Raw genomic sequence first — 22,214 nt, forward strand, 5'->3', positions numbered from 1 at the left:
TAGTTAAAATTTACTATCGCAAAATTGATTGAATTGATTCGCAATTCTATTTTATTTATAAAATTTAGGTTCGAATTATGTTATCGATAATTATTTTGATGATAACTTATAAATTTAACATAAATCATTTTCAAAACTTACGATTTGTTTTGATTTTAAAATAAAAATTTTTTTTATTGATGTTAAGCTGTTTGAAAGATAAAAATCTGAAAACATGAAAGAGAGAGATTAATGACAAAGATCAAAGTTTTTTTGCATGTTTATATTTCGACATTCAAATTATTACTTAGAGAGTAAAAAAGAAAAAATATAAAATATAAAATTAAAATTTCAGATAATTTAGTACTACTTAAAATGAGATATTTTATATCTATACGATTAGAAAATTAGATTTAAGTGATCCAAATTCTAAGTAACAAAATTAAAATTAACATCATCGATTTAAGTTGAATTAACAGTTAACAATTTAATCAATAATTATAGTGATCAATTCAAATGATTGAATTGACATATAATTAAAAAATTTAGATTGACTCAATATATCATCTTAATCAAATTTATTAATTTATCCTCATTTAACAAATAATTTATATTATGAGATGAAAAATCCTATTTATCTTTTGAACCTTAAAAATTACTCAATTCCTCCCTCACATTAAATTTGTTTTTTTGCTTTAAAAAAAGAAATTTTGAGGAAATCTTTTTTAAAAAAAAGTTGTCCTTAATTGTAACTTTTTCATAATAACTTTTTTTTTTTTTTTGTAATGGGGAGGAATTCTGGGATTTTTACAGTACAGTTAAACACATATAAGAAATCAATAAGAACCCAATCTTTATTTTTTTGTTTTAAATGATTAAAGAAAGTGTGATCACATCCAACAGAGAAAATTGCTGAATCATAGGCATCCTTTTTATATCCTTGAAAAGAATCTCGGACCATGCAAAGCTGGCATAGAAACATCACTTGACTACATGACACCACATTTACAATTACTTCCACCTCACAAAACCATCAAATGATTTTTTGAATTTGGGAATTGGGGACCAAACCCTAATTTGCAATTCAATTCACATGTTGAAAAAAAAAAAGGTCACATCATAGGGGACAGTAATAGTATTCTTTAGTACAAGATAACAGTGTTCTTGTGAATAATTTAGGGATCCATTAAAGTATCACAAGATTTGATTTGTGTTAAAGAGCTAGGGTTCGTATGGATGTAATCGAACGGGTAAAAGTTGATTGCCATTATTTTGTGTTCACCAATTCATTGAGATCAAAGTGGGTTTCTAAAATAGTGCGGCTTGTAGCGATCAATCATCGGGTTTTTTGGATTTTGTGGTTGATCGTATCATTTTTTTTCAAATTTTAATGTTAACTCAGAATTATTCTTAAACTTATTTTTTTCTTTTTGATTTTTTATTATATAATAAATTAATATATTTATTATATAATAATTAATTATTTTTTTTATTATTTAGTAATTTTTATATTATTTGATATAAAAGAATTTAATTTTTTAATTATTTATTGATTTTACGATCATTTAAAATTTTAATTGTAATACTTTAAATAGTCATTTTTTTATTGAAATTTATCACAACTTTGAATTTATTATTTTTACATTCAAATATATAGTTCATCATTAATGTTAATCTGATTGTTATAGTAACTAATTTCTCATCCGTTATTATTTTTTATTTTATTAGAGTTAATCTTATCATTTATTCAAATGAATCATTTGTATTTGATTGAGTAAATTTTTTTTAATTTCACAAACAAAATTAAAAGATGTATGCATATCTCATTTATTTTTTAATTATTTTTTAATTTTAAATAATTCTAAAAAAATGTGTCACCTATTGAATCTGCTGGTAAAATCTAAAACACTACTGAAATAATTTCTCACGTAAAATCTTTGTTCCATAAATATGGTTTAACCATGTCCATGTGAATGGCTAGCCTTCCATTCCCTCTCCATTTTTTTTTTGCATAGATTGTCTTGTGTGTTCATCTTCTTGTATACTTGAAAAACAGTCTCTTTCACGGGTCACTTTAGCACTTTCAATTATTTGAGTGAGTTTGTCTAATGTTTACCACTCACAAACTGATCACAAATATTGCTGAATTTTCAAAGGGTTTTTTTTTTTGTTTTCTTCATGGATTGAGGAGCCCCTCTCGTAAGGGAATTTATGTCATTCACACACTTTTTCTCTGATTCTAATCCAAAACCCACCTTAAAACCTGTCTCATTTCTCTCAAATTCATCCATTATGGGTGCTTTTGCTAGCAAAAGAAAGAGCAAGGCTTGCCATGAGAGGAGGCATGTTAAGAGTTTGACAGATAAAATGAGGCCTCTGCAACAGGAAATCAAGGAAATGGTTAATGAAAGAGAAAAAGAAGTGCTGGTTTTTGCATGGAAAGAAGCTGAGTGGAAGAAAGAGAGGAAGAAGCTAAAGGAGGAAGTGAAGAAGCTGAGGAAATTGGTGGAAGAGAAAGAAGAGAAGATAAGAGGAATGGAAGATTATGCAATGGAAGTTGAGAAATGTGACAGAGCGTGGCCATTGCTGGGGACAAGTTTCCTACTGGACCAAATGAAAGAGGAGAGGGCAAGAAAAGATGAGGCTGTGGAGAAGTGGAAGCAACTCTATCTTGCCATCAAGACCGAGCTTGATCATCTCATTCAGAGAACTCATGGTGCTTTATCACTCTTCCCCTCTCTCATAATATTAAACAAAGCCTTATTTTTTTTTTTTTCTTTACAAAATGCGCCAACTTAAACAACAATGAATTAGCTAGGTCAATTGTGTATAGCTAAACCAAATTTAACCCTCCAATCTGCAAATAACTTTGTTTTCCATTTTGCAGCTATTAGTTTAATAAATTTTTTATGATTAATTTATACAATCTAACCAGTGAAGCGATGTATTTTTTTTTTATATTTGAAATTATCAGAATTTGAATCCAACACGGTAATGTACTTTGAGCATTTGATAATAAATTTGTGCCCTTTTCTCCTTGTTTTTGGTAATTAAATTTTTTCGTACAAATGAAGCAGCAATCTAGAGATAAAAAAATATATTATAGTTGCTTAGTTTTAAATCTCAAAACTATTAAATGGGATTTTTTAAAAGTGATTATATGAATTAAATAAGTTAAGTTACGAATCAAATACATCGTATATAAATATCGCGATCTAAAAGAAGTTTCATGAAAGAGTATAATACAGTATCATAAGTAATGCATTGACATTTACACTACAAATGTAGGAGATGCATTGTATTGGAAAGCAGAGGAAGAGGAGATGAATATGATAGAAGAACTAAAGAAGGAAGTGAAGAACAAAGAAGAAACAATAGAAGATATGAAACGTCGAGTAGCTTCAATGGAGAGGGAAGGATATGAGAGGGAAAGAGAGATGGATATTCTTAGGCAAAGCTTGAGAATTTTGGGCAGTAAGAAGAAGGCAGCTTATACTAGTAATACTAAAAGTAATATTTATTTGTGAAATTAGCCTTCAACAAATTCACTGTTTTATAGTATGTGTGTGCAAATATAAGTTAGGTGTTGTATTTTGTAATGGAAATGATTTTAATGGGAATGCAAATGCTAAAACCAATGGCATCCCAGCATTTAGATCAAGTGATTGATTAATAAACTCTTATTCAAAGAACATGGTTCCAATCTTATTCTTCAAATAAAAAAAAAAAATTCAACTTCGAAAATGCTTTACACGGCAGTTCATGGTAAAAAATTAAGCTCAAAACAGCTGGTTTGAGCGAATAAAACCACACTAAATCATGTTATTTTTAGGCTTTAAAAGTTGAAAGTCCAACTCATCTCATATTTCTTCAAAATTGACAATTTATGTATATGTTTTTGTTTATTTTGTATCTATTATGTATAATATACAAAAATTATCATGTCATATTTTATATTGACATGTGAAATATAAAATATATTTTTTATTTTTGTAAAACCCATATACGATTTTTTGTTAAAATTTTAAATTGTATCACTTTAATGTTTTTTTTTTTTAATCATATTTTCCCATATATATATTTGTAATACATATATACTAAATATGCTTATTATGTTTATTACAAGAAATACCAAATTAATTTTTTCATACATTCCTATCAACGCTGTCAATTTCAACCCAAGTATTTCTTAGAATAAGCTTAGAAAACAAGGTCATTCTAAAACAATAGTTGGAAATGATTCATGCAAGTTTAGAACACTAGACAGAAATTGAAAAAAAATACCCAGATCTAAGTTACAACAATTATATAAAAGAAAAAGAAAAAGAAAATCTAGATTTGACATTTGAGACAACTTATGTTCTTGCCCTATGAAAGTCACTATACAGGATATATTACTTGAAAGGGGGAGAAAAACTGTACATGTCTCTGCAGTCAGATGTAACATTCTGAGAATCTTTGCTCTAAATATGCAACATTCTGAGAGAATCTTTGCTATTATCTGGTTGACATGCTGCCTTGTTCATTTTTTCTTGAGCTTGCAACAGTTTGGTAATTAGATCTCACACTCTGAAGAAAGCAATAGAAGCCGGTTTCAAAACTCAGCAGGGTGACATATTATTCGAATAGGATAATGCCACAAATGATCTCTGAACTATAGTAAAACGTTCAATGTGATATTTGAAGCTAATAACGTTAGCAGTGAGTATCACATTAGTTAACAAATTTATAATTCAAATATTATATTAAAAATTTTTAAAATTCATGTACCACATTAAATATTTTACTATAATTCAAGATTCATTCGTGGCATTGATCCTATTTAAATACTTTGACAGGGTGATAAGATTAAGGTGCAGTCTAAAGGACTATTGTTTTCAATTTGATAATCACTGGGTTCCTGATGGAGCAACTTTAACTTGCTATGCATATGCATTCAGTCACAAGTCCAAAGAGGAAAATAAAACAACTAAATGAAATACCAAATTATTTAACCATGGTGTGTACCTCTAGCAGTGTGATGTAGTAGAAATCCTCCATGTGCTGCATAAGTGCACTCCCATCACGAATTGCACGAAATATATTGATTTCAGTTTGCAATATCTGTTCAATGAGTTCCCTTTCTCCTTTCATCTGCACGGACCATTCTCAATAGAAGAGGTAACTTACATCAGACATTACTCATAGATGGAGATATATACTAAATCTTAAGAATTTAATTAAAGAAAAAAAAAAAAAACTTGATGAAAGTGTGTTACTTCAAATATGTAGTTAATGCCTAGGGGAAATTCTCGTGCTGACAGATAATGTACCAGTACATGCATTGAAAATCTTGATGTTCCTGTGATAGTTTCATACAAAGTGTTTCATTTTATGAAAGAACAAGCATATGTGAATTTCAGACTTTTCAAATTGTCACTTTAACAAACAAACAAAGCCCTTCTCACTAGGTGCGGTTCACCATGGACCATATCATGCAATGGAAATCTATTGCATTGATAGTTTCCAAAATGTCATTTTTGGGTCTTCACTTCACCCTCTTAGCATGGGCATTCTCCTCTGTTGCCTCACAAGTTTAAGTCTTTGGTGTTATAAAATTTCATCAATCAAAGAGACCATGCACTTGACCATCCCATATCCACTACTAATTTATAAACCAAAAGAAATCTTTAATTAACTGCTAAAATGAAATTGGGTTCTAGTTGCCAACAGCTGTGTGGTCTGTTGGTAGAGTAGTAGACTCTTAGTTCTAGTAATCAAAGTTAAAATCTTGACAACCTCAAGTATAAAAAAAAAAAAAAAATGAATTCAAGTTGGATTACGTGGGTGAATACATCTAGTACTTCTGTTTGAAATATAATAAGAGAACTAAAAACTTCCTTGCAAGGCAAAATATAAAAGGTGAAAGGTAAAAGATTGGACAACAAGAAACATACAAATTCAGTGACAAGAACATCTGGTGTGTACTCCCCAATCACATCACCCTGATAACCATCTTTCCAAAGCTCCATATTTTCCTGAAAAAATGTATGTTAAACGTATTAACAAAATGCATGCATAAACTAACATCAGAGACAAACAATTATTCACAATAAAAAGACAAGAAGCACAGCATTCCATACGATATAGTAGCATCAATCTTGTTAAAAGAATTTGTGGAGCTGATCACCAAGAGAACAAGGAAACTTTAATGGAATTGATTAAAAGGGTGTATCATTTGAACAGAAAAAGGAAAAACTTCATAATTGGAATTTGGATGGGTCTAGCTGCTTATGAATACAAAAAGAATCAACTTATGAAGACTAGCGATAGCTGAAAATAGAGATTACATTTTCTCAAACAACGTACATAACTAGTTTGATTCAGCTAATTTAAGATTCTGAACAGATGATATAATATGGAAGTCTAGTTCAAAATATATTCCAAAAACATGAAAGAAAATATTATTGTAAAAACAGATTTTCTGAGTGCTTCATTGTTTACAGAAATAAAAAATAAATGTGGGTCAATTTTGGAAATAAATCAGCAACAACAGAAAAGCAATAGAGAGAGCAAGGGAAATCAGGCAGACAAGATCACTGAAGTCACCTAAAAGTGAAATTTCTCACAGAAGTTGCTAAAATACCAAGTCTAATCAGCAAACATGAATAATTGAAGTCAAAATTAAAAGCGTGGTCATAACTTAATTTCCAATGTCATTTATCCCTCCATATAATTAGTAAATAGCAACCAACACATGCATATTGTGAATTTAAGCCACAAATATAGAGTTCCAGATATTAAAAAAAAAAAAAAAGGGTCTCACCACAGCATCTCTTAATTCTCCAGCAGCAAGATAAACAGGCTGAGCCACATGGCAATAACCCATCAAACGGGGTACCGTAGGTATAATGTCTCTGTGGTTAACAATTCTCCAGCTATCTTTAACTTTCTGCAAAGGTAAGTATTCAATTGCAATAACCTTAACCAATGATGTGTCAAGTATCCTAGATAAGATATAGAGGTAATCAAAAGAGCAGATTGATATTTGATAATAGAAATGTTCATATGCGCATTTTCCATGCATCAGGAAGCAATAATTTCAATTCAAGTACAAAATGACAGAATGCCAAGTTTTTCATGAGGCTATAATTATCTGCAAAGAAATGCTTAAAACAACACCAGGGACCTGACTAGAGTCTTTTGGGAAAATCTTTAATAGGCAAATAGAATAGAGGATGGTATAGCGGGACTAAATCAGTTTTCTGACTCCAATGATCAAAACCTGAGAGATCATAAATGACAAGGGGAAAAGGTCAAAAGAAAAGGTATTCATGAGGCAAATGAAAATGGTATAGAAAAAAAGAGACAGAGGAAAAGCAAAAAGATGAACTAAAACAATAGATATTAGATATAGCATTGCAGAAGAAGAGTTATGTGCTCTCATAAAAAAAAGTTGATCCAAATGTTTATCAGCAATATAAATCTGCTGCAGGTTTATCAGAAAACAAACAAGAGCTTACACTAGCTTATCAGTAAACTACTGTGCGAATATCTTCGGCCATCTTATAAATGTGTCACTGGAAGCAACATATTAGCCAATGAGAAAACTCTTAAAACAACCGTGAATTATTTTAGAGGTGGAAAAACAAAAGTGAAAAAGTCATGGTCGTTGGTAATCAAAATCAATTACATTTTAATCCTAATAATTGGTTTTTTTAAGGAGGAAATATATGCACAGAAGAAGAAGGTATACAACAAAAGACTTTATTGTACAATAAGAAAAACTGTGAAAGCATTAGGTAGATGTGGATGAGTAATTTGTTCAGATTATAGTTATAGGTGTCAGAAACCAAGAGAAAACTGCATTCATGTAAGATGAATGTCCTCTAAATGACACAAATGTTGATAATAAAACTATAACAAGAAATTTACCAGCCATTGCTTGGCCTACAACCAAACACATGCTTTTAGCAAGGAATGTATAGAGCTAGAAACATGGCCATTAACCAAAATTCCATCAGGAAAAAAAATCCCTATCACTTACACAAAGGAAACTGAAGAGAAAGTTTTTTTATTACCTCATTATATACTTCTGCAAATCTTCTGTTACCAACTCTAGGAGAACCAAAGTTATACATAGTCACTAAAATCACCCCACGCCTGATAAACACAAATGAGATAGGAAGTTCAATACATTGTTTTTTGTCAATCTCGGATAAACAGAGCATTAGGCATTAGATCACCAAGAAGAGATAATTGCCAAAAGCTTGCAATTATAAACAAGTATTAAATTCAGCTTTCTACAATGGCACATTCAGAAAAACCTGAATAATGGCAACGGAGATTAATTAGGGACTTTTGGCATTGAGTAAAGACAAGTCCTCTGATTTACCAATTTTTCAAGTACTGATAGAGTTGAGGTTTGAAAGGTCAATAAATCCTTCCACTTACACAAATGTTTAGTTTCTTTTAAATAGCTACAAGTATAATTTCTCATTGTGTTTCTTTGTACAATTTGAATAGCATGTAATGCACTGACAACAAAACAAGAATGTCATTCTTAAGTGAAAAGAGAGAAACTTACTTAGCGAATTGACTTGATGAAAGTTCAAGAGCAAGAAGGGTAGCTAGTGCACCACCCAAACTATGACCGGTCACATAAACTTGCCATCTATGCACTGGCTCTGTAATTTCGTCTCTGTCACACAAATATGCATAAAAACTTCTGCTGTGAATAACCGTTTCTATATTTTATAAATTTCAAATATGCAGTGCGTAAGCCTTCTGCTTAACATCAATAACATCAATCTTCTACTTTCATGGAATCAAATATTGAAATACATGTCTAATATCCTATATCAAGGTTTATTCAGAGCTTAAAGAGAGACAAGTGTTGGAGATCCAATATCATCTCAATGGGTAACTTGCCAAAATTAATAAATATAAAGCAAGCACAAAAATATTTGAAAGGCATCAATCAAGATTTCCATATAAATAAGCGAAACTTTTTGTACTAAATATCAACATGTTAGATTTATGCTTGAATTGGAACATAAGCAAAGAGACTAAGAAGGAAGTTCTTACAACAGTAATGCTTACATATATCCGATTGATGCTTTAATGAGGGAGATAATCCTTATCCTAACGGAATCATATGCACCTAAAAATCCACTATGAACCTGGAAAAATATAGCAGCATTCACTAGTTATTCAGGCAAGTCAAATTAACAACAGTTATCAACATTATGTGCATCTCATATATATTATTTTTGAAAGAAAAAAAAGGACAGCAAAGTCTATAAAGTGTTAGCATACTTGGACCTCTTGCTTGAAGTCTCCACCAATCCTTTCAGGGTTCAGCCTGCATACGCAGGACAAAACTTAGTATCAGAAAAAAAAAATGATAGTATGTACCTTTCTAAATTAGATTTTAGTTGTGAATGATGTTTGCCTGAGGAAACATAGCAACTAGGAATAATGTTTACCTATAAAACCTTTGAGGAAATATGTTCTTGACCTCAATATGACTCAAAACAAAGATAATAGGAAATGAACTATAATGAATCATTGCCTGAATTTTAACATCACTGAGTAGCATTGCAGATGTAACGATGTCAGATATTTAACAGAAAAGATCTTTTGCACTGTTATTACCAGCAACTGTTAACCTGAAAGTACATTCGTGATTGTGCTATTTTCCCACCTTAAGGGGATAAAGAGAATAGAGAAGCACCTTGTGATGGTAATTCTATTTATATTATGAATAGGCAGACTTCCAATTTCAACCCATATTTACTGAATTAGTAAGAAAAAATGTTTACTGCAACTTATAAACCTTTTAGGGAGAGAGCAAGGGAGAAGGAGAAGAGGATGGATATTTGAGATTACCCAGAAGGAACAAGCATTAAATCCGTCCGTAAGTCCTTCCATTTTGCCTGGATGATCAATAGATAATTAATTTAAGCAAAAGCTAACTAATTCAACTCAGGTTGAGAATAGATAGATGAAACTCACTTGTTCAGTTCCCCTAAAAGCAACAACTAATCGCCTCCTAGCTGAATCACGCCAAATTGCCACCTGCAGGTACCTACAACTTATTGATAAAATGAAATAATCCTTGAAATCAAATAGTGAGGTGCTTTGAAAGATACGGGTTCAAGGATAACAAACTTATAGCGAAAAGTGGGCTTATTTCCAATGAGATAAAGGTCACCTGGGTATCTGTGGTTTCATTATCCAGAAAACATATTTTCTCAAATTCAGATTTGATAAAACTTGGATGGCCCAGTGAAGTGGCAAGCATTGCCCAGGCTTCCATAGCACTTTCAGCAGTTGCAAAGAGTTCTTTCATTTCTTCAGCATTTTTCTCATCTAATACCGAACCATCCAGTGTGCTAGGGAGCTTCTCACCACCACTGTACCTACTTACATTGTTTTTCACTTTGGTAGAGGAGTCTTCTTTAGTTTCATTTTCCTGTCCTTCCTTTTTGGACTGAGAAACTGCTGCAGTCAACACCATTAATGCTCCTAAAACAGAATCGGTTTGTCTTAATAAATCCTGTGTTGCCTTCTTTAACTCTGGAAGTGAAGATTGTATGGTGCTAATGTTAAGTTGTCCGATCAATTTATCATTCTTATTTTCCAGATCTTCAGGAGTTGCAAGCCCAGATTCAATATATTTTGCTTCTGCAATTTTTCGGGACTGTAGGGCCAATTTTGTTTAACAAGTCAAATCCATCCCACTTTAGTTTCTTTGTAATAGGGACTCCAAGTTTCTGAACAACATTTTGATTGATAACATCTGCAAAGTCCTTCCAGAAGTACTTATCAAACTGCATAGTACCAACTTCTGCCACTAGTTTAGTGTTCTGCCCATTAGCCATGCCAGCATTATCCAAGTGGAACTCCTCTGAATTATTCCCATTGTTGGTACTCGTGTCACTGAAAGAGGCCTCTGAACTACTTTCCACATGTGAAGACATCTCTGACACTGCAGAATTCATGGAAGTCCCAACACCTTCTACCCCATTCTTATTACCGTTCAACAATCGTTCCTTCAAAAAATATGCATCATTGATGAACTTTAACCGCCCAAAGGCATATTCCACAAACTGGGTTACAGGCACAGACTCACTGCCAACAAACATTTTTAGAGCAGACTCAAATCCATTTCTCCGAAGAAATTCTGAAACGAAGGGGAGTTTCCACCACATTTTCTCCTCCTCAATCTCATCAAAACTCTTATACTTAACCTGAAACCATACCACCCACAAGTACAGGCAATACCTAATATAAGTTCTACTTGAATGTATAGCTTTTGGTGGATCTATGATTAAATCAGCCTTGATGTGATGAAAAGTAGATAGAACTTTTAATCAGCAACACAAGATTTGTGTCAGTCAAAATACTGAGGAGATTTATATTAGAACAAAGAAGTCCTGTAAAACTTAAGCATCATTGTTCATTTTTCTTGCAGGAACCACAACTCATTACCTTTCCTATCCATAATAGAAGAAATGATATGTCCAAATTACACTAGATCCATTGATCTAAATATGTAAAAATCAATATCCTAAGAGTTTAACTTACTCAGGTATTAATTTTAAAATGAGAAAGAGTACAACAATCAACCTTATTGACCAATTCTTTGGCAACTGGCTCACAAAGTGAACACTCCAATCGTAGCAAGATGCAGGAAAGATCAAATAATCAGAAAGGTATTCCTCAGAGGACAATTACCTTCAAGCTGGAGATGAGAAATCATTTATGAAACTTACACCAAGTCAATTCATCATACTTTAACTATTACCAATACCATAATTATTATACTCCATACACATGAAAAACTCAAATTCCAGATTTAGTATTAAAAATTTTACTGACCGTTTCTCATATTTGCTAGAAGATTTGGATGACTATCTGCCCAGTTAGCATCGGGGCATGCCTATGTTCTCACATTAACAGTTCAAGGACAGTCCTCAACCTGACAATAACTTCAAAAGTATTCCTCAACTGAACACTATATGTAACTGAGAACTAAACTCTAAGCATTTAAATTGGCTCGAATTAACACTGATGATTAAGAGATCTTAAAAGGGGATCATAAAATAGACATCCAGTATCATCATACTTATTTGAGTGCTCCAAATAATAGATGTTAAGTTTACCACTTTTTTATCCCACTTGATAAATGCACGTCTATTATCTAGTTATTCCTACCAATTTCATTCATCTGCATGCATAACTTGCTCCTATTAGTCAAGCCCATAAGCACAAAAAAACAAAAAAAATTATGAGCTTGATGCAGGCGCTCATGTGGAATGACTACACATCCTTCTCTTTGAAGTTGAAAAACCATCTTACATCAACAACCTTAATCCTTAAAATATTTCAAATATGAGAGATATTTTACTCAAAATAATATGAAAATTTTCTGTTGATATCTTCCAAGAGAATGCATATTGTCTCAAGTGATACTGGGGGACCCGATGTATTGATTCCCAGTGGAAACAATCTAAATCCAACAACATGATTTTCAATGATCATTACCAAGGTTCCACATAAACAATATTTAACAGAGCAAATCCTAACAAAGTGTCTTTAGTTATATAGTTATCTATTATTAGAAATATAAGCAGTACTTGCTAATGTTCTGAAATATTTATGCCTGCTAAGTTCACAATAAAGATGACTATGCTTAAATATATTTGGTCCTTGTGAACAACTATAGGTCAAAAACTTGATAGGGCAAGTAATGGGATAACTAAAAGAAACACCATTCTCAGGACAAATCACAATCAAGTCTAGGTACACAAATGGTCAACTTCTCATCCATGCCTTCATTCTACCTATTATCTTTCAAGATCCATCAAACTGAACTTAGTCGTATCTCCCACATTTTTGTTACTTAAAACTGATGCTGTGCGTTGATAATTCCATTTTTCTGCACTTAGCGAGGTTGAAAAGTAAAAAATAAAAATATAAAAAAAATTCAGGCTAGGAATCACAAAGACCTGACAAGACAGCCCACTGAAAATCAGCAGGAAGTAGAATGGCTTTATGATAATCAACCCAATATGTTTGAGAAAATTTTATCCTTTTTACTCTCTGTCTCCAATAAGCCCTTAACAACAAGCTTTCCTTTTCTTGGCCCATTGGATATAAGCTATAGTGTAATTTGCATTCCACTAGTTTTGTTATGTTTGTAAAAGTGATTAACATTCTTTCTAGGGACCTAATCTTTTTGAACACCGCTGCCTTCTTCTTAAGACTTGCAATATTTCTGCAAACATATCATCAAAAATAGATGTTAGAGAGAAACAAGAAGGTGAAACACTCAGAGCAAGTAGAAATAACTGAAAAATAAAATAAAACATAAACAAGCCAAATCAAACAGGAAATAGCAATTGAAAGAAATAAGTCATTGTTTCACCTACAAAAGTGAAAAAGAAAAGTTAACAATTTAAAAGAAGAAGCAAAAGCACCATTACCTTCAATACAGAGGGTCCCTGGCATCCCATTCACCAGAGGTAAGCAAATACACTAGCCACCCCTTCATACACACCCAAAAACCACATGTGAAATGGTAAAAGTATATCCTTTGTTAAGGGATAAAGAGTGAATAGAATTGAGAAAGAAATATTAATAGACGAGGAGACATATTTTTGGCCCTTCATAAAAAAAGGTCCCTCCAACAGAAGGAATAGGAAGATGGATTCAAAGAAGAAATTTTCAAGAAGAAAACCTTTAAACTCTATGCGAGCATTCACATCCAAAGGAGCATTACTCAGAGCTCAGGCACTTAATTAATAAGATTACAACCAATAAGGAATAACTAAGACGTTTATGTGCAACTTAAAGCAAGCACTAATTATTTATTATCAACTCCCTTTTATTGGAGACTTTCTATTCCTGAATTTAGACCTTATCAAAATTAAAAAATTTAGTTTAAATCACATCTGCTAGAAATATATATTTGATACTACCAGAAATTTTGATTTAGGAAGCTACCCCTCAGACCACCATAGGATTCCTCATGCATCTAAAAAATCTAATTTTACAACATTAAATAAACCTAAATTTAGGAGAACCTTTCACAACAAAAATTACAAATGGACTGCCTTAAAGAGAAGAAAGACCTAAAATTAGACATTTCCACAGGATCCTTCATGTTTACATGAGGAAGTTGGAATGTAACAAGCAAACGGTAACATAAACCTTTCCTCCCTTTAGAAGAAAACTGCAAAACTCAAAATACTAAGAGCACATCTTTTTCCAGTAAAGTTGAAAACTCTAATAAACATTCGATCTTCCAAGAAGAGTTGAAGAACCTTTTGCTCCACCTTTTGCTCCATAACTAAAATACTATGTCATTAGAGGTAATATCTCTAAGGTCAATGCCTTGGACTAAAATATGCATTAAAATGTAAGTTAATTTCATGGGAGGAAAGGGGATATTTCTGAACTTCTCCATTATAATTTCCTAATCCTGGCATGCAATGAACCCAATTTGGAATGGCATTGAAGTATTCTCTTGGAAATAATGAAATATTCTCCAGAATTTTTTTTTTTTTTTTTGTGACAATAGCACCAGAGAAATCTACCTCAAACTGCAACTTGCTGCCACCTCCCATTCCTTCCAACTCCACCGGCACTTCATGCAAGTTTCCTGGTGAAAACACACACTTTAATTGATGATATTTTAAAACCAAAAAAAAAATGCAGCACTGAATTTGAAACTTAGTCTGCTCAATGTTAGTAAGCCCATAGGTAATGAAATTGAAACTGCAGTTTAGTCTCTAAAAGCATTACTTTAACAACAAGAGACCACGTACATTCCATGAAATTTCAAGTATAATAGCAACATAACACCCTTGCTTGATGATCAAATAATAATCTCACTAAATTAGATACAGCATCATGAAAATTGAGGGCTTGCTACTCTAATAAATCCAAGTCAACCATGTAGTTCAAATTCCTACCATCACAGAGGCTTTCTAGACTGATGCCTGCATTCCCCATGCGCTTTTGCGGAGTCACAAGGTTTGCATCCCAAGCAGCAACCTGAAGTTTGATAGCAATCATTAGAATACCAAACTAGAAGTTGAGCAACAAACTTATAAATGGCTCTTAAAAGAGTGGAAAGTGGAACAAGTTAGTAACTATCAAGCTGATTATTCATCAAGCTCATTTCAAAAATGGATGCTCAGTGCTTAAGAAAGTCAGAATAAAAGCCATGAATGCACATGTGGATGATAAATAGAGATATATATCATAGTTGCTATTCAACAAATTTATTTCAAAGATAGATGTTCAACGGTAAAGAAAGTAGCAATAAAAACCATAAATGCATCAGATTCACAATGCAACAAAAGCATGTGAGTTGGTCATAAACAGGCATTGGACGCTATATCTGTGATTTTTGCTTACGCCTACACAATATACTGCAAACCTTTTGATTTAGATATTTTTAAACCAAATTTTATAAATTATTCTGATGTAAAAATTTTCCCATCTATCATATTCCATTGGAAATTTTGGTTTAAGAAGGGCAGTAGGATGCACTAAGATCTAACTCCTCTTTTTCACTAGGAAAGGGCTTAGCAGTGCATTTTGATGTAGTTGTTGTCACAGAAAGACATAGCTGGGGATGAAAAGTTCCTACAGCATGTGTTAGGAAAGGATAATGGATTTTGAAAATAAGGAAATTTCTATTTCAGGGTCTATAAAAATCTAGGAATCATATATTTTATGTTTTCTTACCTACAAAAGTTTATTCGTTCTTTAAGATAAGTCTTTTAATGCAATTGTAACTTTGTAAATACGTAAACAATACAAGTGATTCAGCCATGCTTTACTGAAACCAGAGGAATGATATGAAGGTAATAAACTAGGAAAATAAGAACAAAAGTTTCTACCAAAAGACAAGAAAGTAAATAAAATAAGGACTAAAACAGGACATATTTAAGAGATTGCATATAGACCTGAATGTATTTTGAAGGGGGCAGTTTAATATTAAAGGTGAGGTCCTCATTCCATGTTGGCTCCTTTGTCCTAAAATCACCAGTATATGAAACTGATAGGTAAAGTTATGTCTATTATAACTGCACAATATCTTAAAATGCCACAATTAAGAATAAATAAACAATAAAAATGTCAGGTGCAAATGTTGAATATTCTAGATCAACAGGACATTGGCTCCAGATTTGACATGTTCCATTGTATATCCCAAATATTGAGGTTAAGAGTTCAGAAAATTTTCCAGGCCATAAGTTGCATGTCTGACAGCAGTAGAATCACCCTCACAGATACTCTAATAAGCAAAAGCCTTTATTCAAGCTTAAGTACAATAAAGTATAAAACTTCAAATGAATCCAAAGATAGAGAAAATGGAAAGAAACAATTAGCATTCTCACTTTCATTTTGGCCAAAATTTCTTGCTATTAAAGCGATGTTAAGATAAGCAATTTATCGATCCTCTTTTGAAAGAGCATCAATCTCAAAAATACATAGATTAGCTCAAATATACATTTGAAAACACCAATAACTTACCCCCATTTAGTCTTGCTTTTGACAACCTGACCATCCAATTGCATTACCACATATGGATCGCTAGTTCCCTGAAGGCACACCAGAAGTAACAAAAACATATAGTTAAATTTGTGTCACACACACCTAAACCTCCAATTTCAACTTAATAACCTACCCATGGATCCATAGCAGGAAAATGAAAACCCCTTTTTAGCTTTATAAACAACTGGCCATCATATATCTCTCGTACAAACGGCCTTTGTTGCATTCACAAGAATCACAACTTCTTAATGTCAGGTCAAAAACAAAACCAATCATTAAATTTTGTTTTAAATTATCTACTAAGACATCTTATCAGTGTTTAAATTGCGGAGGAGGAAACCAAAGCATACTCTGAGAGATAGACAGTCTTACAATCTGCAACATCAATTTCACGCCTCCCTATGTTATCCTGACAAGAAAATAAATCCAACCACAGAGAAAAAATCAAACATTATATCAATAGATACCTAAATAACCTTCTTAAAGCTAAGGCTTTGTTTGGCTGTTACTTTTACTTCCATTTTTAAATCTTCAGTAGATAACCTTCTTAAAAATACAATCAAACATAAGCTTTTTGTAATTTTGTCCATGTGATTTAAACGCAGAAACATGAAAATTCATAATTCAACCGATTACGATTTCAATTTCATCTCAATTTCTCTGTAACCAAACATAAAACTGAAAAAAAAAAAAGAAAAGAAATTGTATTCTCCAGATGAATGACTTACAGGAGGACTTGTATAAGCTTCGAAGGCAAAACCAGCGAGAATAACCGCAAGATTAATATCAAAAGGAGGCCGCTCTTCTTCTTTATCTTCCGACAAAAACTTTTCAATCTCAGCATTCGTTTTAGAGAAACAAGAAACTGAAAACACTCCGTCTCTTCCTCTAACATTCACATTTCCTCTTGAAGTAGTCAAAACCCTAGTTTTTTTCCAGTAAAATTGGCGGGAAAATCTAGGAACAACTTTGACATGAAAATTACTTAGGCGGAATCGACGGAATTGAAGAGGCGAGTAATAAGGTTGGAGTGACAGAGTAGCAGCCATGGCTGAGCTAACAGTGGCAATTTGTGTAATTTTGTAGGGGAGTCAGGTTTGACTTATCGTGCACGGCCACGTAAGTGGGAACAGAATGTTTGAGAAAGGAGAGGGACACGTAGCTTATGGTCGTCCTTCCTTTTTAAATGCTAGAATTTTGTTAAGAGAGACCGCTACAGTTTTATTGGAAGATCCGATTTGATTTCGGAAGTCCAATTCTCGGGTTAAAATCTCCGGAGTCAGGACCCATATAGAAATGTACTGTTTAAGGCTGCCTATGCTCAAAGCTCAACCTAGTTTGGGTCCAAGTCGACTTAGGACTCTTAAGCTTGAATCATTGTGGCTCATTTCGTTTCGGTTAATTTTAAATCAAATTATTTAAAATTAAATTAATTATATTATATTATACTATTTTTATTAATAAAATAATTTATTTTTAATTTTATAAATTAATTGATCAAAATTAATTTGGTTAGTTTGATTAATTTTTTTGATTAATCGAATAATAAAATATATTAAATTAAATTATATTTTTATTTTTTATTTTTTTATATGTGAAATAAATTAAAAAAAATCTTCCAACAAAAATATTTAAATATCAAAATATTATGTTAAAAACTTTAATAACTTGAAATAATATGGATAAATTCATATATTTTTAATTTTATATATAGGTATTATAATATTTCGATTAAAATTTGGTTAATTCAGTTTCTAAACCGAATTAATTAAAAACTAAAATTTCTCTAAAATTATTCTTGATAACTTACTAAAATTTATTCAATAATCGATCAATTAATCGAATTAAATTAATAAAGTTATAATCGAATGATGAACACCATTATTAACTAGTTGACTCAATTTTGAAAGAATCTATCTTTTAAAAAATGTGAATGAAATATTTGAGTTAAACCTCGTATTCAATATTTTTATTTTGTCAAATAAATGGAGTAATATTTATTTATTTGTAATTCAAAAATTAAACAAAAAGAATATGAATTTTTTTATTTGAAAAAGAGAAAATTTAGACCTAGCTTTTAACATAGAATTATACAAACCAAATGTTTGAGAGTAAAAGAATAAGAATTAGTTTGAATTTAATGCAATTAATCCATGAGGTAATTTATCTTCTAGGCCACATGCAAGTTTAAATATTTACTTATGAATTTTTATTCTTTAAATATTAAATTGACAATTATACTATAATTTGGATACAAATACATATTTAACCTTTTAATTTTGTTTCCAAAATTCATATTTTTTTCTCTTTTTTTTTTGTTATTACAAAATTCAAATAGTTATTGGAATAACTATGTCGAAATTAAACTTTTCTCCCAAAAGTTTGAGATTGTAAACTATCTATAAATAAGTGCTATAGGAGTTGGCTTTCTTTATGAAATAAGGTGATGGTATTGCTATATAATGACAGACGCTTGTTACTAATTTTTTGAGATATAGAAAATAGTAGGCAGTGAATTTTCAGGCAACTTATGTATGGAAATTTGAACGGATTTAATTCAAGATTTGACGATTGATATATTTATATTATATAAAATATTAAAATTTATATATTCGTATTATATTTTATATAAAAATTAATTATTATAATTCATATTGACACGAAAATATAACATATTTTTTAATTTTATTAAATTTATATATAATTATTATTAAAATTTTAAATCATATTATTTTTATATTTTATTTTAATATTATATTCGTTTTGTGCATACTATGTTTTAAATTAACGGATTTGCTTAATTCCATATCTAAAACTTTGTACATATACCTACTTGAGTTTTGCCCATTGGCTCTTGATCTAGATGACGTTAAATAATCAATATCGTGCACCCTTGGAACGTTATCATCGCTTTTGTTTTTGATCTATTGTTTTTAGGGAAGCTTTTTTCTATTTGCTTTTTTTATTAGATTTGGTTGAAACGTCACTTAATCATTAACATGCGTTTAAATCAAAATTAAAACTGATTTTTATGTAGGTGAGAGTTCAATTTTGCATTATTGAAGTCTATAGTTGCCATCTTGTGCTCTTTGATGGCAGCTTAGGCATCTCAATGGTAATTTGTACCAAAAAAAAAAAAAAATGAGAGAGAGAATTACTCTCTATCCTTTGTTACTATTAAAGCTATAATATCTAGTAAACTTTCTTATCATGTTAATTAATATCGATCCATTTCATTATAAATTTAAACAAATAATTATTAATGAAATCACATTTAATCGAAATCATATTAAGTGTTCGAATATGTGGTGAAATACAACACTAATGGGAATAAATTCTAATCAAGGTATTATAGTGAAACCAGATGACTTGGTTTACCATTTTCAGTCCCTCGAAATAAATGGCCTATATTTATAGTATTCCTGGACTATGAACTTTTATGGATGATCTCTTTAATTTTCTGATATTACAATGCAATTACAAACCCTTCATAAAATCGTGGTGACCCCAAAAATCCAATGCACCAAGCCCTACCCGTCTTCCTGGAATAGGCAATAATTGCCTACCTAGCGAAGAGTGAAGGCGAGTGTACGTGAAGATAACATTATCAATTCAAAGGCTGGAACGATAACATTCAGGGTCTTTCTTTGTTTCTCGCGTTCTTGTTGTGATCTTCTAATTTTCCATGGAAATTTTGTACCAGTGCCTGGCTCTTATAATCTTCATCCTTGCCACTCTTAAACTTGTAACAATCAAAAGGAAAAATCTGCCTCCAAGTCCGTTTTGTCTTCCAATTATTGGCCACGTTCACCTCATCAAAAAACCACTCTACCTTGCAATGGAGACTTTATTGTCACAGTACGGTTCAGTTTTGTACCTCCAATTCGGTTCCAGGAGTGTCCTTGTTGTATCTTCTCCATCAGCCATTGAAGAATGCTTCACCAAGAATGATATCATATTTGCAAACCGGCCTGAAACAATGGCAGGCGATATTTTGACAAACAAGGACGTGACCATTGCATGGGCTCCATATGGTAATCTCTGGCGGAACCTTCGTCGCCTCAGTGTTGCGGAGATCTTCTCAGCAAATAGCCTTCAAAGGGTTTGCTCCATACGTGAAGAGGAAGTCAGCAAACTTGTTCATCGATTGTTTGAAGCATCAGCTAATGGCAACCAAAAGGTGGATTTGAAGTTCTTGTTTTCGCTCTTGACGGTTAATATCATGTTGAGGATGGTTGTTGGAAAGCCTGGAGTGGACATGGATGCCAGGGACGTGAATGCAGAAAAAAAATTCTTGCGGGAATTCACAGAGCTATTCTTTCCAAGCCTTGGAATGAATGTTTGTGATTTCTTTCCTGTTTTGAGGTTGGTCGGTTTCAAAGGAATCGAGAAGCATATGAGAAATGTGCAGAGGAAGAGAGATGAGTGGGTTAAGAATTTAATCGATGAAATTAGACTAAAAAAGACTGCGATAAAGGACCTGGGAAAGAAGCAGCCTTCACTGATTGAAACGCTCTTGTCTCTTCAAGAGGAAGATCCTGAGTTGTGTTTAAACGAGGTCACTAGGAGCATGGTGCTGGTAAGGAGTACAGTCCTCCCTTTGATCATTTCACTGTTGCTTTAATATTTAGACAGGTGAATAAAACAACAGTAATTAAGCTCAAAGACTTGAAACTTAAACCATGGGACCCTTTTTTGAAGCCAATCTTTTGGATGCAAATAAATCCTGTTCAGTTGATCCAAGATTTTTTTCGGGACTATACACTGATCAACGGATTTATCAATTACCCATGTATAATGCAATTAAGCTTTTAAAACTGTTTTTGAGAATCAAGAAATGTAAGGAAATTCTGGAACAAGGAAACTAACTTCTTTAAGTAATATTGACACTTTGTTTTGATACTTTAGATTGATGCTTATCTCTTATATAAGTTCCAAAAAAAATCAATCTCTAAACGAAATCCGAATTGTGTATCAGACAATGTTCAATGCAGGGACAGAAACGACAGCAGTAATAATGGAATGGGCAATGTCACTTCTCTTGAACCATCCTGAAGCAATGCAGAAGGTGAGGACAGAAATACATAGCCATGTCGGACATGGACGGTTGCTGAATGACTCAGATCTGGCCCACCTTCCCTATCTTCGTAGCGTTGTGAATGAGTCACTTAGGCTATATCCTCCATCCCCACTTCTGCTGCCTCATTTCTCATCTGAAGATTGCGTGGTGGGTGGCTATGATATACCCAAAGGTACAATGTTAATAGTGAAAGTTTGGGCCGTCCATCGGGACCCCAGTTTGTGGGATGAGCCAACCCAGTTCAAACCTGACAGCTTTGAATCAACCCTTGGAGACAAGGAAGGTTACAGATTTCTTCCATTTGGAGTTGGCAGAAGAGCTTGTCCAGGCGTCGCCATGGGTATGCGATTGATTTTCTTGGCACTTGGTGCAGCCATACAATGCTTTGAATGGAAAAACATTGGACCAGAAAAGGTGGATATGAGCCCTGGTTCAGGAATGACTCTGTCAAAGGCTAAGCCATTGAAGGCTCTGTGTTGTCCACGCTTAAATTCGATTCAACTCCTCAGCTGACTGAAATGCTTGGGATTGAAAATATTTTACTACTAAGTCCAATTCCATTTCTATACTCAGGCTGTGTTATATGGTACTTTTGTAAGTT

At 32.3% G+C, this 22,214-nt stretch overlaps 2 protein-coding genes and 1 pseudogene across 3 annotated transcripts; 2 read left to right on the forward strand and 1 right to left on the reverse strand.

Moving 5' to 3' along the window:
• The first annotated feature begins 1,977 nt into the window (after positions 1 to 1,977).
• On the forward strand, positions 1,978 to 3,676 carry LOC111280070 (uncharacterized). The gene is made up of 2 exons (XM_022867223.2): positions 1,978 to 2,695; positions 3,268 to 3,676. The coding sequence occupies exons 1-2, from the start codon at positions 2,191 to 2,193 to the stop codon at positions 3,504 to 3,506; spliced, it is 744 nt and encodes a 247-aa protein (XP_022722958.2). The 5' UTR covers positions 1,978 to 2,190; the 3' UTR covers positions 3,507 to 3,676.
• Positions 3,677 to 4,152: 476 nt separating this feature from the next.
• Positions 4,153 to 17,689, reverse strand: LOC111279985 (uncharacterized; annotated as a pseudogene). Its single transcript, XR_016334589.1, has 18 exons — positions 17,262 to 17,689; positions 16,884 to 16,942; positions 16,667 to 16,748; positions 16,513 to 16,580; positions 15,945 to 16,014; positions 14,943 to 15,024; positions 14,565 to 14,629; positions 10,175 to 11,213; positions 9,976 to 10,038; positions 9,850 to 9,896; positions 9,277 to 9,322; positions 9,061 to 9,140; positions 8,546 to 8,659; positions 8,040 to 8,121; positions 6,785 to 6,910; positions 5,916 to 5,996; positions 4,987 to 5,112; positions 4,153 to 4,548 (listed from the first exon to the last, which is right to left on the reverse strand). The product of XR_016334589.1 is annotated as an uncharacterized LOC111279985 (transcript).
• A 2,461-nt stretch (positions 17,690 to 20,150) lies between these two features.
• Positions 20,151 to 22,214, forward strand: LOC111280151 (cytochrome P450 81C13-like). The gene is made up of 2 exons (XM_089756575.1): positions 20,151 to 21,112; positions 21,512 to 22,214. The coding sequence occupies exons 1-2, from the start codon at positions 20,219 to 20,221 to the stop codon at positions 22,124 to 22,126; spliced, it is 1,509 nt and encodes a 502-aa protein (XP_089612701.1). The 5' UTR covers positions 20,151 to 20,218; the 3' UTR covers positions 22,127 to 22,214.

This window comes from Durio zibethinus, chromosome 27 (assembly GCF_047325235.1).
Source record: "Durio zibethinus cultivar Kanyao isolate XHJ-2024 chromosome 27, ASM4732523v1, whole genome shotgun sequence".
Lineage (NCBI taxonomy): Eukaryota > Viridiplantae > Streptophyta > Magnoliopsida > Malvales > Malvaceae > Durio > Durio zibethinus.

What these genes read in the sequence shown, in the direction of transcription:
- LOC111280070 (XM_022867223.2), top strand. Translation starts at nt 2,191, where the DNA reads ATGTCATTCACACACTTTTTCTCTGATTCTAATCCAAAACCCACCTTA. An exon ending in TCTCATTCAGAGAACTCATG is followed by an intron (nt 2,696 to 3,267) that starts GTGCTTTATCAC and finishes CTACAAATGTAG; the next exon opens with GAGATGCATTGTATTGGAAA.
- LOC111280151 (XM_089756575.1), top strand. Translation starts at nt 20,219, where the DNA reads ATGGAAATTTTGTACCAGTGCCTGGCTCTTATAATCTTCATCCTTGCC. An exon ending in TCACTAGGAGCATGGTGCTG is followed by an intron (nt 21,113 to 21,511) that starts GTAAGGAGTACA and finishes ATTGTGTATCAG; the next exon opens with ACAATGTTCAATGCAGGGAC.